General features: G+C 39.8%; 1 protein-coding gene across 2 annotated transcripts in view; it reads right to left on the bottom strand.

Moving 5' to 3' along the window:
• The window catches only part of RNGTT (RNA guanylyltransferase and 5'-phosphatase), a 269,902-nt gene extending 257,626 nt beyond the window's left edge, over positions 1 to 12,276 (bottom strand). The window contains exons 1-2 of one of the 2 annotated variants that reach the window (XM_012750902.3): positions 11,873 to 12,276; positions 4,298 to 4,407 (exon numbers count right to left, since the gene is read on the bottom strand). In XM_012750902.3, coding sequence (XP_012606356.1) covers positions 4,298 to 4,407; positions 11,873 to 11,936 — 174 coding nt within the window. In that variant the 5' untranslated portion in view covers positions 11,937 to 12,276. The remainder of the gene's footprint in view (positions 1 to 4,297; positions 4,408 to 11,872) is intronic. The other variant, XM_076003118.1, reaches the window with a different exon arrangement.
• Positions 12,277 to 13,847: the final 1,571 nt, after the last annotated feature.

The following is a 13,847-nucleotide window of genomic DNA, read 5'->3' as shown; positions in this document are numbered from 1 at the left end:
TGTATTTTTTGTTACTTACATATGCATAAAGAAATTCTGAAAGGATCCATTAAAAAATCTAGAAACAGTATAATCTACGAGGAATGTGGTAAGGAATTAGATAAAGGGCAAAAGCGAGAGGGAGATCTCACAATCCCAACTTTTTAAACTTTGGGATTTTGGAACAAGTGGATGTATTCTCTATTTTTTAAATTAAAAGAGAAATATCATTAATGTAGAAACATATCTTAGGCAGTTAAACTCTCAAATGAGTAAATAAGGTAAAAAAGTCTCTACAGTCAAAATTTCCTCGTAAATCCTTTGAACAACCAATAAAGAACAGTACACATTAGCCATATTTATACATCTTACTGGAGACTTAATTCCATCTCTCAATAAGTCCATCACATGCCAGTTTTTCTTCCTAGATTGGAACAAAAGTTATTTTTTATTCTGCTGAACATTAACTGAAGTTAGTGGCTTGTGTTCAGGGGCCATGTGGTACAAAAAAATATTTAAAAACTCGAATCACATTCAGCCTGGCAAGATAGTCTAGGAAATGCACACCTGAATTGAGCCAAACAAAGAAACAGTTAATTCACATATCTTCCACCTCATTCTGAAGTATATACCCTCCAGAAAGAATGGCAAGAGAAACAATCTACACTTTTCTCTCTTTTGTTGTTGCTTTCATCGAGTACCTATTGTTGGATTTGCCTAAAGGAGATTGGTCTACATAATGATTAGATTCCATTGTTAGAAGATGGGGAAAATGGCAAAAACATTTAAATTTCACAGAACAGACAAAAATGTATACTTCTAAAATATAACTAGCTGCCATAATGTGCTCTACTGATGTCTTCAGAGACTACATATTGCCAGACTCAAAGATTTAGATACCATTTTACAACTTCTCAGTGAGCTAGATTAGAACTCCTGTTGTTTGTCTCCAGGTCCAAAATAAGCAGCAAATGAAAAGTGGTGATAAGCAGGAAAATTTGAATTTTCTAAATACATAGGAATATTTTAGCCAAGGAAACTGAAACTGTATTGTGTAACTTAACTGCCCCAAGCTCAATATATATGAATGTATTAATGTGTGTGTGATGAGTTTGCACAGACGTATTTATGTGACTGCATGTATAAAAATATATATACACATACATACCCACATACACAAATTTATTTTTCATAACAGATCATCCCAATCCATAAATTAAGAATAATAACAGTATGTACTTCACAGAGTTGTTGTGAGATTTAAATGAAGCCCTTACTCTGTGCCAAGCACTGTCCTACATGCTTTACTGTTCTGCATGCTTTACATGCACTAATTTTTTTTTTTTTTTTTTTTTAAGATGCGGGCACTTGGCCGGGCGCTGTGGCTCACGCCTGTAATCCTAGCTCTTGGGAGGCCGAGGCGGGCGGATTGCTCAAGGTCAGGAGTTCAAAACCAGCCTGAGCAAGAGCGAGACCCCGTCTCTACTATAAACAGAAAGAAATTAATTGGCCAACTGATATATATATAAAAAATTAGCCGGGCATGGTGGCGCATGCCTGTAGTCCCAGCTACTCGGGAGGCTGAGGCAGAAGGATCACTCAAGCCCAGGAGTTTGAGGTTGCTGTGAGCTAGGCTGACGCCACGGCACTCACTCTAGCCTGGACAACAAAGTGAGACTCTGTCGCAAAAAAAAAAAAAAAAAAAAAAGATGCGGGCACTTGAGGCCAGGCACAGTGGCTCGTGCCTATAATTCTAGCACTTTGGGAGGCCAAGGCGGGAGGATCACTTGAGACCAGGAGTTCAAGACCAGCCTAAGCAAGAGCAAGACCCTAGTCTCTAAAAAAAATAGAAAAATTAGCTGGGCGTGGTGGCACATGCCTATCGTCCCAGCTACTAGGGAGGCTGAGGCTGGAGGATCACTTGAGCCCAGGAGTTTGAGGTTACAGTGAGCAATGATGACACCACTGCACTCTAGCCAGGACAACAGAGTGAGACCCTGTCTCAAAAAAAAAAGAAAAAGATAAGGTAACTGAAATAAGAATATATTGTATAATTTGCCTGCCAAGCTGTAAGTAGCAAACTGGGATTCAAACCTAACCTATGTGGCTTCTAAATCCCAAGCTCTTAGCAACTGCTTAGGAAATATTAATAGTCTATAAATGTTGGCTATGATTTTCAATATGAATACTGATAATAAAATTAAAAGTTTATGGCCGGGCGCTGTGGCTCACGCCTGTAATCCTAGCTCTTGGGAGGCCGAGGCGGGCGGATTGCTCAAGGTCAGGAGTTCAAAACCAGCCTGAGCAAGAGCGAGACCCCGTCTCTACTATAAATAGAAAGAAATTAATTGGCCAACTGATATATATATAAAAAATTAGCCGGGCATGGTGGCGCATGCCTGTAGTCCCAGCTACTTGGGAGGCTGAGGCAGGAGGATCGCTTGAGCCCAGGAGTTTGAGGTTGCTGTGAGCTAGGCTGACGCCACGGCACTCACTCTAGCCTGGACAACAAAGTGAGACTCTGTCTCAAAAAAAAAAAAAAAAAAAAAAAAAAAAAGTTTATAAGTAAGCTAAAATAAAAGATATAAACAACGACTCAAAGCTACACAGAGAAAAGAGATGAATAACAGGTTTTTAAAATCTAAGTGGCTACTTGTCTATCCCATGATATGAGCCTTGCACATAATGGGCACCGACATTCATTCAATGTATAGTATACAATAAGAGACTACCAAGAATAAAACAGCAACAAAGACTGGTATTGTGGGTTGAATATGTCCTGTAAAAGGTTGGTTTACGGTGTCCTTCTAAGAAGAGGAAAACCTGAACACAGAGACACAGGGAAACTATCTAGTAACCATGGAAGCAGATACCGGAATGATGGAGCTGCAAGCCAAAGAACAAGGATTGCAAGCAAACCACCAGAAGCAAGGAGAAAAGCATGGGAAAGATTCTACTTCCAAGCCTCCTGAAGAAATCAACCTTGCCAACAACTTGATTTCAAATTTCTAGCTTCCTGAACTGAGAGAGAATAAATGAACCACTCAGTTTGTGGTAGTTTGTCATGGCAGCCCTAGAAAACTAATACAACTGGCATTATGTCAGAACAATGTAAAAAAAAACACAAAGTTTCTACTTGGTGGGCATAAAAAAATGGTATAGCCACTTTGGAAAATAGTTTGGCAATTTCTTGTACCAGTAAACAAGTATTTACCATATGACCTAGTAATCATACTCTTGTGCATTTATTCCAGAAAAGTAAAAATTTATGTTTACACAAAACCTAAATAAGAATGTTCACAGCAGCTTTATCTACAATACCCCACAATTGGAAACAACCCAAATCTCCCTCAACAGAGAACAGTTAAACTTTGGTACATCCATACAATTTAATACTATTCAGCCATAAAAAGGAATGAACTTTTTGTTGATGCATGCAATAGTTTGGACATATCTCAAGAGGCATTATGCTTAGTGAAAAAGCCAATCCCAAAAGATCCCATACTATGCTATTCCATTTATATAACATTCTCCAAGTGACAAAACTACAGATGGCAAACAGATCAGCAGCTGCCAAGGTACAGGGCTGGTGAGAGGGTCTGACTCTAAGGGTAGGTAGCATGAGGGAGATGAACAGTTCTGCAACTACCACAATGAATTTACACATGGGACCTAACTGTACAGATGTATACATACACATACACAAATAAATGCATATAAAAACTAAATAAGGGGCTGGGCGTAGTGGCTCATGCCTGTAATCCTAGCACTCTGGGAGGCTGAGGTGGGAGGATAGCTTGAGGTCAGGAGTTCGAGATCAGTGTGAGCAAGAGCAAGACCCCATCTCTACTAAAAATAGAAAGAAATTAGCCAAATAACTAAAAATATATATAGAAAAAATTAGCCAGGCATGGTAGCATATGCCTGTAGTCCCTACTCAGGAGGCTGAGGCAGTAGGATTGCTTGCCAGGAAGTTTGAAGTTGCTGTAAGCTAGGCTAACGCCACGGCACTCTAGCCCAGGGAACAGAGTTAGACTTTGTCTCAAAAAAAAAAAAAAAAAAATGCTAAATAAGGTCTACAATCTATAATAGGTAACAGTACTATACCAAGTCAATTTCCTATTTTTGATACTATACTACAATTATATAAAGAAGATGCAAGAGAAGGGTTTATAGAATTCTATGTATAATTTCTGCAATTTACTGAGTCTATAATATTTCAAAATAAAAGTTTTCTTTTTTAAAAAAAAAGCCATCTGAAGAACAAAAGAAAGGTAAAGTATATTAAATCAGAAGCAAAAAAAGTTTTATCTCTTACCTTTAGACTCTTCAGATAATTCGAGAGCATACTGGGATGGAACCGATTTTCTTCAGCAACTTGACTATCATATCTTGGTCCTAACATTGTCTTCAGAGGTAAGAATCTTCCTAAACAACATTAACATAAGTAATAATTTTCATTAAAGAAAATGTTCCAGATTGAAACCCTATAATTAGCAATTTTCAATGTAACCTTCTTAAAACATTTTAAATGGAAAAATGATCTGTAAACGCAAGTGTTTTCTCAATCTAAACTATACTTTTAAAAGATACTGGAACTTTTAAGGACAAAAAAATTCTAGAATTTGACAATCAAATATAACTGCAAAAGAAAAAGTACCAGTAAAGGGAACTTCCATAAAGACTCTAAGTTTTACACCACTACATTAAAAACTTATTGATCTAAAGACATGGACATAAAGAAAAAAAAAAAATAATAAAAAAAAAAAATAAAAACTTATTGACTCACATCTCTTAAAGATATGGTCCTAGAAAAGTGATAATGAAGTAAATTAAATCAGTTCTTTAAAATTTCTGATTATATAGTTTTTAATATGAAGTTGTAACTTCCTCCATCTTACGGACCTTATCCTACATGTCAGGATAAAAATCAGCATGCAACCATGCTGAGGATGGTAACCAAAATTGCTCTTCAAACACTACGATGATTATAATTTCAGCAAAAAATGACTGACCTTTTTTGACCTTTTTTTCCCTGAATCACAGTATAAGCATAGGGGAAGTCACTTTGTGTAATCAATTTTTAAATAACCTATTTTTGACTAATTTATTATTTTCAAATGTAATAAAGTCAATAATAATATCAACCTAAAATATCTAAGTGAAGTCTTAACATCCATCCAGAAGCTTTAACCTAAATTTCATGAAAGGATAACTTTGTGAAATTTTGTTTTCAACAAAACTACTCAAAATCACCAATAAACACATTGTTAAACCCAATAGTCAACTCAGTTCTCACCTTACCAATCTTTTTTTTTTTTTGAAACAGAGTCTTACTTTGTTGCCCTGGCTAGAGTGAGTGCCCTGGCATCAGCCTAGCTCACAGCAACCTCAAACTCCTGGGCTCAAGCAATCCTCCTGCTTCAGCCTCCCGAGTAGCTGGGACTACAGGCATGCGCCACCATGCCCAACTAATTTTTTCTATGTATATATTAGTTAGCCAATTAATTTCTTTCTATTTATAGTAGAGACGGGGTCTCGCTCTTGCTCAGGCTGGTTTCGAACTCCTGACCTCCAGCAATCCGCTGGCCTCAGCCTCCCATAGTGCTAGGATTACAGGCCTGAGCCACCGCAACCGGCACCAATCGTTTTTTGATCTGCATTCACTCCCTCAGGGTACCATCTATTCTCCAAGCTTTAAAAGCTATCAGTGTGCTAATAATGGCTTACAAATTTACAAAGTAAACCGAAAACTTCCTGGAAAAAATTCATCATTTAGATGCCAATAAGAACATTCATGATTCATGGGAGATCAAACTATCAACAGTAACAGGAGTTTGGAAGAAGTTGATTCCATCCCTCATGGATGACTTTGAGAGGTGCAAGACTTCCATGGAAGAAATAATTGCAGATATGGTAGAAACAGCAAGAGAACTAAAATTAGAAGTGGAGCCTGAAGATGTGACTGAGTTGCTGCAATCTCATGATAAAATGTGAATGCTTGACACATAAAATTAAGCATTGTAAAAAAAAAAAAAAAAAAAGTAAATAAGTAAATAAACAAACATGAACAGATGAGGAATTTCTCCTTATAGATAAGCAAGATGGTTTCTCCATATGGAATCTATTCCTGGTGAAAATGCTGTGACCATTGTTGACCTCCTATCAGCAAAAAGATTATGACTCACTGAAGACACATATGATCATTAGCATTTTTTAGCAATGTATTTAATTAAGGTATGTACAATTATTTTTAATTTTTTTTTTTTTTTTTTTTTTTTTGAGACAGAGTCTCACTTTGTTGTCCAGGCTAGAGTGAGTGCCGTGGCGTCAGCCTAGCTCACAGCAACCTCAAACTCCTGGGCTCCAGTGATCCTTCTGCCTCAGCCTCCCGAGTAGCTGGGACTACAGGCATGCGCCACTATGCCCGGCTAATTTTTTTTTTTTTTTTTGAGACAGAGTCTCGCTTTGTTGGCCAGGCTAGAGTGAGTGCCGTGGCGTCAGCCTAGCTCACAGCAACCTCAAACTCCTGGGCTCAAGCAATCCTGCTGCCTCAGCCTCCCGAGTAGCTGGGACTACAGGCATTCGCCACCATGCCCGGCTAATTTTTTGTATATATATTTTTAGTTGGCCAATTAATTTCTTTCTATTTATAGTAGAGACGGGGTCTCGCTCTTGCTCAGGCTGGTTTCGAACTCCTGACCTCGAGCAATCCGCCCGCCTCGGCCTCCCAGAGAGCTAGGATTACAGGCGTGAGCCACCGCGCCCGGCCTAATTTTTTATATATATATCAGTTGGCCAATTAATTTCTTTCTATTTATAGTAGAGACGGGGTCTCGCTCTTGCTCAGGCTGGTTTTGAACTCCTGACCTTGAGCAATCCGCCCGCCTCTGCCTCCCAAGAGCTAGGATTACAGGCGTGAGCCACAGCGCCCGGCCTATTTATTTTTAATTTTTTTAAAATAATTTTTTTAAAAAATCAGAAGCTGTTAAGAAAAAATATTAAATTTTTAATTTTAAAAAAATAAAAAAAATTTTCAAAAAAAGGTATGTACATTGGTTTTTTTATACATAATACCATTGCAACTTAACAGACTACAGTATAGTGTAAATATAACTTTCATATGCACTGGGAAACCAAATAATTAGTCTGACTAGCTTTACTAAGATATTCACTTTATTGTGGTGGTCTGGCACCAAACCTGTACTTAAATTCTGACTGATCAACTACCATGTCTTTAAATATTGTCTTTATGCCTACAATCCCAGCACTTTCCGAGGCCAAGATGAGAGGATCACTTGTGGCCAGTAATTCTAGACAAGGCTGGGGAACTTAGCAAGACCCTATCTCTACAAAAAATAAAAAATTCACCAGGCATGGTGACGTGCGCCCATAGTCTTAGCTATTCAGCAGGCTAAGGCGGGAGAATCACTTTAGACAAGTAGTTCAAGGCTGCAATTAGCTGTGACTGCATCACTGTACTCCAGCTTAGGCAACAGAGCAAGATGCCATCTCTATTTAAAAAAAACAAAAAAAAATCTTTATGCTGATAATTCTCAAATGTACATCTCCAACTCAAACTTCTTTGAATTCCCAACCATATATATCCAACTGTTTACTCTACATCTCTACCTGAGCAACCAGGATCACTTTTTTTTTTTAGTTGATCCAGCAGGTGAGTTTTGTTACACACTCCGTAGCAGATTCCAACTTCCATGGCCACTGGCCTACCAGTAACCAGGATCTCAAGGCTCACACCTGTAATCCTAACACTCTGGGAGGCCGAAGTGGGAGGATCGCTCAAGGTCAGGAGTTCGAAACCAGCCTGAACAAGAGCAGGACCCCGTCTCTACTAAAAAAAAAAGAAAGAAAGAAATTAATTGGCCAACTAAAAATATATATTTGAAAAAAAAAAGAAAATTAGCCGGTATGGTGGCGCATGCCTATAGTCCCAGCTACTCAGGAGGCTGAGGCAGGAGGATTGCTTGAGCCCAGGAGTTTGAGGCTGCTATGAGCTAAGCTGATGCCATGGCACTCTAGCCCAGACAACAGAGTGAGATTCTAAAAAAAAAAAAAAAAAAAAAAAGAATATCTTCTCCAAACTGTTTCTCTTCCAATAATCCCTAATGACACCAATCATCCCATTGCATAAGCCAGAAATTTAGGGCTCAATTTTAACTCTCTTTCCCTCATTCTAAATACAATATCAAGTTCTGTACATTTTCCCTTTTTAGTCTCTCTCAAATCAGCCTTATTTCTAAATCATCACCATTGTCTTTCACGTGGACTACGACAAGTTCCTAATTAGTCTCTCCACTTCCACTCTTATATTCGTCAATTCAGTAAACAAAGACCTAAAGTCAAATCATCTCTTTTCCAATGCTTAAAAAACTGTAATGGTTTGCCAGTGTACATTAAAGGATATAAATATTGCAATGAATATGGTCCAAAAAAGTACAAAAATTTTTTAAAAGACAAGAAAAAAACAAAACAAAATAAAAAAATAAAGGATAATATTAAAAGTCTTTATCACACCCTATTTGCCTATATGATCTGTTTCCTACTCTCCAACCACATATCTTCACTTATATCCTCTAGAACACAGACACTTTCTCAGTCCATGATCACCCCCATCATCATCCTAGCCTAACATAGAGCCTTTCCAAAAAATACCCCTCAATTATCTACCTAACAAAATTTGATTTACTCAAGATAATTTATGTATCACCTCCTCTGGGAAGCCTTATCTGATATCCTTCTTCCTTCCCATCTCTTCTTTCCCAACCTCAAGCAAAGAATTAGGTTTACTACCTCTGATTCCCATCATATTCTACAACAGTCATTACTGTATTCGCTAAAACAGAGATAAGTTTAAAATTCATGGTTTGCTACTCCCATGAGAGTATGTGCTTTTAAAGGTGAATTACTAGTCAGGTGCAGAGGCTATGCCTATAGTCCCAGTACTTTGGGAGGCTGAAGCAAGGGGATCACTTGAGGCCAAGAGTGTGAGACCAGCCTGAGCAAACACAGCAAGACCCTGTCTCTACCAAAAATTTAAAAATTAGCTGGACATGGTGGCATGTGTCTGTAGTCCCAGCTACATAGGGAAGCTGAGGCAGGAGGATCACTTGAGCCCAGGAGTTTGAAGTTGCTGTGAGCTAGGCTGATGCCATGGCACTCTACCCCAGGAGTCAGAAGGAGGCTCTGTCTCCAAAAAAAAAAAAGGTTAGAACATAAAGAAAGAAAATTATTTCATTTTTCATAAAGATTTCTTGACACTAACACTTGCTTAGATTATCTTTCAATATCACTTTTATTCATTGTTTATATATGGCTTCAGTGACTAAAGATTTTATGTAAAATGTGAAGAAAAGCTCACAAATGGGAAGAATCAGACAACCTAAACAAAAAGTAACTACAGAACCTCCTCTTCCAATAATTTTAAACAGTCAGGCAGACATATTGTAAATATGTACATAAGTACTCATAGCTTACTATACCTACTAATACCTACAAAATCCTTTTTGTTCTAAAACTACCTTCTAGAAAAAGCAATAAGTTGAAGTCAGTTAAAATTTAAAACTTTTCAGGTCGGGAGTGGTGGCTCACACCTGTAATCCTAGCACTCTGGAGACAGAGGTGGGAAGATCCTTTGAGCTCAGGAGTTCAAGACCAGCCTGAGCAAGAGTAAGATCCTGTCTCTACTAAAAATAGAAAAATTAGCCGGGCATGGGCACAAGCCTGTAGTCCCAGCTACTCAGGAGGCCGAGGCAGAAGGATCAGTTGAGCCCAGGTGTTTGAGGTTGCTGTGAGCTAGGCTGATGCTATGGTACTCTACCTAATGACAGAGTGAGACTGTGTCTCACAAAAAAAAAAAAAAAGAAAGAAAGAAAGAAAACTTCACTCTTCAAAAGAAACTGTTAAGAAAATGAAAAAGCAAGTCACAGACTGGAGAAAACATTTGCAAAAGCGTATATTCAACAAAAGACTTGTATTTACAATACAGTCATGCACCTCATCTTGACTTTTCAGTAAAAGACAGGCATGATGGCCCCATAAAATTATAATGGAGCTACCCTGTTATAGGTGTACCATTTTTATCTTTTATACAGTATTTTTAGTGTACCTTTTCTATGTTTAGATACAGAAACACAACTGTGTTACAACTGGCCTACAGTATTCAGTACAGTACTTGCTGTACAGGTTTGTGGCCTACAAGCAATAGGCTATATCAAATAACCTAGGTATACAGTAGGCTATACCATCCAGGTTTGTGTAAGTACACTCTATGATGTTCACACAACAAAATCACCTAATGACACATCTTTCAGAACATATCCCCATTGTTAAGACATATGACTGTATACAAGGAACTCTAACAACTCAGTAAGATTTGGGAGGCCAAGGTGGGAGGATTGCTTGAGCTCAGGAGTTCAAGACCAGCCTGAGCAAGAGTGAGACCTTGTCTCCACAAAAAATAGAAGAAAAAAAATTAGCCAGGCATGGTGATACATGCCTGTAGTCCCAGCTACTTGGGAGGCTAAGGCAGGAGGAAAACTTAAGCCCAGGAGTTTGAGGTTGCAGTAAGCTGACGCCACTGCACTCCACCCACGGTGACAGAAAAAGACTCTGTCTCAAAAAGAAAAAATCAGCAAAAGATTTGGACACTTCACAAAAGAAGGTACATGAATAGCCAAGAAGCACACTGAAAGATGCTCAACATTAAACCACAATAAGATATTACCTCACATCTATTACAATGGCTAAAATTAGAAAGACTGACCATACCAAGTGTCCTACAGGATATGGAGCAAATAGAACTCTAATACATCAATGGTGGAAATGGAAAAGAGGTTGGCAGTTTCTGAAAAAGTTAAACATATACCTGCCATATGACCCAGTCATTCCTCTCCTTGAGATTTACACAATAGAAATGAAAAGTATATGCCTTACAAAGAACCGTACATGAAAGTTCATAGCAGGTTTATTTGCACTAGTCAAAAACTGGAAAAAATCCAAATGACCAACAACAGATGAACAGATAAATTGGAATCTATCTATAACAATGAAATACTACTCAGCAATAAAAAGGAATAAACTACTGAAACATGCAACAATCTGGAAAAGTATCAAAATAATTATGCCGAGTGAAAGAAGCCAGACATGTATGCCTCCAAAAAGAGTACATACTAGGTTTCCACCTACTTAAAAAACAAAATTCCAGAAAATACAAACTAATCTATAGTGACAGAAAGCTGATCAGTAGTTGCCTGAGGAGGGAGGGATTACAAAGACACAAGAGAAAACTTTGAGGGGTGATAGTTTCATAGGAGATATATATGTGTTTAATCAAAATTTATCAACTGTACGCTTTAAACTTTATTATATATCAAACTCAATAAAGATTAAAAAATCCACAATAAAAATCATTTAAAAAACAAAAACCTTCCAGATTCCCAGTCTTGGTGTCGGTGTCAACCCATTTCAGCGCTAGGAACCGCCTCTCTTCCTTAGCCTTCCTCCATCTCAAAACTGACACTAGTCCCTTTTCTTTCCGAGGGGAAAGTTGAACCCTAAAAGGCTCACAAACTTCAGACTAAGCTTCGACTTACTGCCCAATGTATTCCCAGATCCTCGGCTCATGCCCCACAAACCTACCCTCCCGTTAGCAACACTTAGCCTTACAGGAATAATGACAAGTGTCCCCCGTACGCCCTCCACGCCTCCCGTCCTTGCTCCCAAACACTCATCCACGAAGCTTCATACGACCTAACACATCTAGGTCCTAAAGCACCACCAATGGCCACGGTACCACCGAAAGCCGCGCTCCTAATCGGCCCGCCCCCGAACCCACGCGAGTGCGGGGATTCGAACACCCCAGCTCCCAGGCTACCTGCCACCGGCTGGCCGCGCCGCGGACAGTTCAGCCACCGCGGCGGGATCTTGTTGTGAGCCATGTCTTGGGGGGCCACGCAGAGCCGCCCCCTTCACCAACGCTCGCCGAGCCTTTGCCGCAGCCTCTCCGCAGGTGGTCCGAGACACCGGAGGTCCGAGACACCTGAATCCCAATCGAGACGCGAATTCCAGCTGCTCCGATCCGGGTAACGTAAGCGGCGCGCCACTTTCATTCAGGCTCAACTCCGCGGCTTGGCCAAGCCCATAATGCACCGCGACTTCCGCCTCTGGAGGCCCCGCCCCCTTCGTTCCGAGGTCAAAGGGGAAGAGAAGTATGCTCGGCGGAGGAATAGCAAGGAGTTAAAGCCGAAGGGAATGGAAGAGGCGGGTTTCCCCCCACCCCGCCCCGCCGACGGGCCGCTGTGCTCCCAGCTTGCCCCTGCGCATGCGCTATTGATATCGTATTGGACCCGGGAGGTCGGCGCGTTTTTTCCCACGTAGACAACTGAGTGGAAGTTCTCTAAAGGAAAAAAAGCCAAGCTTCCTTCCGCGCGAAGACTGGCCCGCTGCTTTCGTAAAGGCATCTGTTTTACTGATGAAAAGGGCCTTCCTTCATTGACCACTTCTGTCTAAAAAAAGAAAAATAAAGAAAAGAAAAGGGCCTTCCCACCGCTATCACAGCTCAATCTTGGTGTTCCGGCGGATCTGGGTTTGATTTGCAATTTGGGAAAGTCCTCCCTGACGGTAGGTTCAGGGGAACAAGTTTTAGGGAAATTCTAAGAGCGTAATATTGGAGTACCAGAAATGGGGAATTTTTCTTTTGGTGGGTACTTCTGAAAATCCATAAAGCATCTGAAATTAATTTCAAAACATTTTAAGAGTTTTGTTTGTGCATTTCTGGAGCGAAGTTGAAAAAACGTATTTGAGAATCTCAGACGGTCCATGTTTCAAAAACAGGTTACTAATTGACGTGTATAATTGACAAAGGCAGGAACTTCCCAGTGGAATACCACTTAATGGCGGTGTTTTCTTTTGCCTAACAAAGTCCTTTTTATTTTTTCTTCCAGTTAAGCAGAGGTACTTGGAAGCATTTTACTAATGCCTTTAATAAGACTTTCTTCAGTTGCCAGACTCCGTTAAAGTGTTAAATATAAAGCTAAATAATGGCAGATTAATTATAATGTACTTTGACTTTAAGCACCAATGCTGTATTTGAACCGCAAGAGTGTGAGGCTGCAGGATGTACATTTTTAGAGAGTCAGTGGGAAGCTTTCTGGACAGCTCAGCCCTTGAACCTTGACCCTCTCTCACTAAGAGTCGCTTTAGTATAGAGAATCAGATGGCTTTCTCTCTGAGGCAGTCTAAATTAGGTCACACTCCTGGTCTGTTCTGCTGTTACATCTCAGACCTTTTAATGAAAGTGTCACTCCTTTCCTGACAAGACAATGTAAGACCCAGTTTCCTTACAGTTTGTCCAAATGATGCCCAATTAATTCCCTTATCTGTTGGCAGGGTGGAGTGTGGACCATGTCCAAAGTAGTGAAATATTTGACTCCCAAACCCCCTCCAGCGTTGGGAAAGGTGAACCTAGTCCTGGAAGAATATTTCATCTTCTTCTGGGGAACATTCTCATTGAGACTGTCCTTCCCATACACACTGCGTCCACCCACAGAGCTCAGTCCTAGGCACAGGGAGAGCTTCGTATCACTGGCAAGCATTTGTTACTGGTTGTAGGCAGCAATGTGTTTATTTTTTACTCCACTATCCAGTTACACCCTCTCCATACTCAGTGGCACAGATTGGCTTCCATTTGCCTACAGTAGAGGGTAGAGTAGGAGACTGGCATCCAAATTAATGGGTAGTTTCTCTCTCCCTACCAGGAATCTCTTGCCTGGGGGGTGTTTCTGCCTAATATGGTTCCTAGTACCAGGTCTCTGCTATTTGGCAAGAAGAAAAAGATGCCCACAGAGGGA

Source organism: Microcebus murinus, chromosome 5, assembly GCF_040939455.1.
Source record: "Microcebus murinus isolate Inina chromosome 5, M.murinus_Inina_mat1.0, whole genome shotgun sequence".
Classification (NCBI taxonomy): Eukaryota; Metazoa; Chordata; class Mammalia; order Primates; family Cheirogaleidae; genus Microcebus; species Microcebus murinus.
This window is presented reverse-complemented; position numbering and strand designations above follow the sequence as displayed.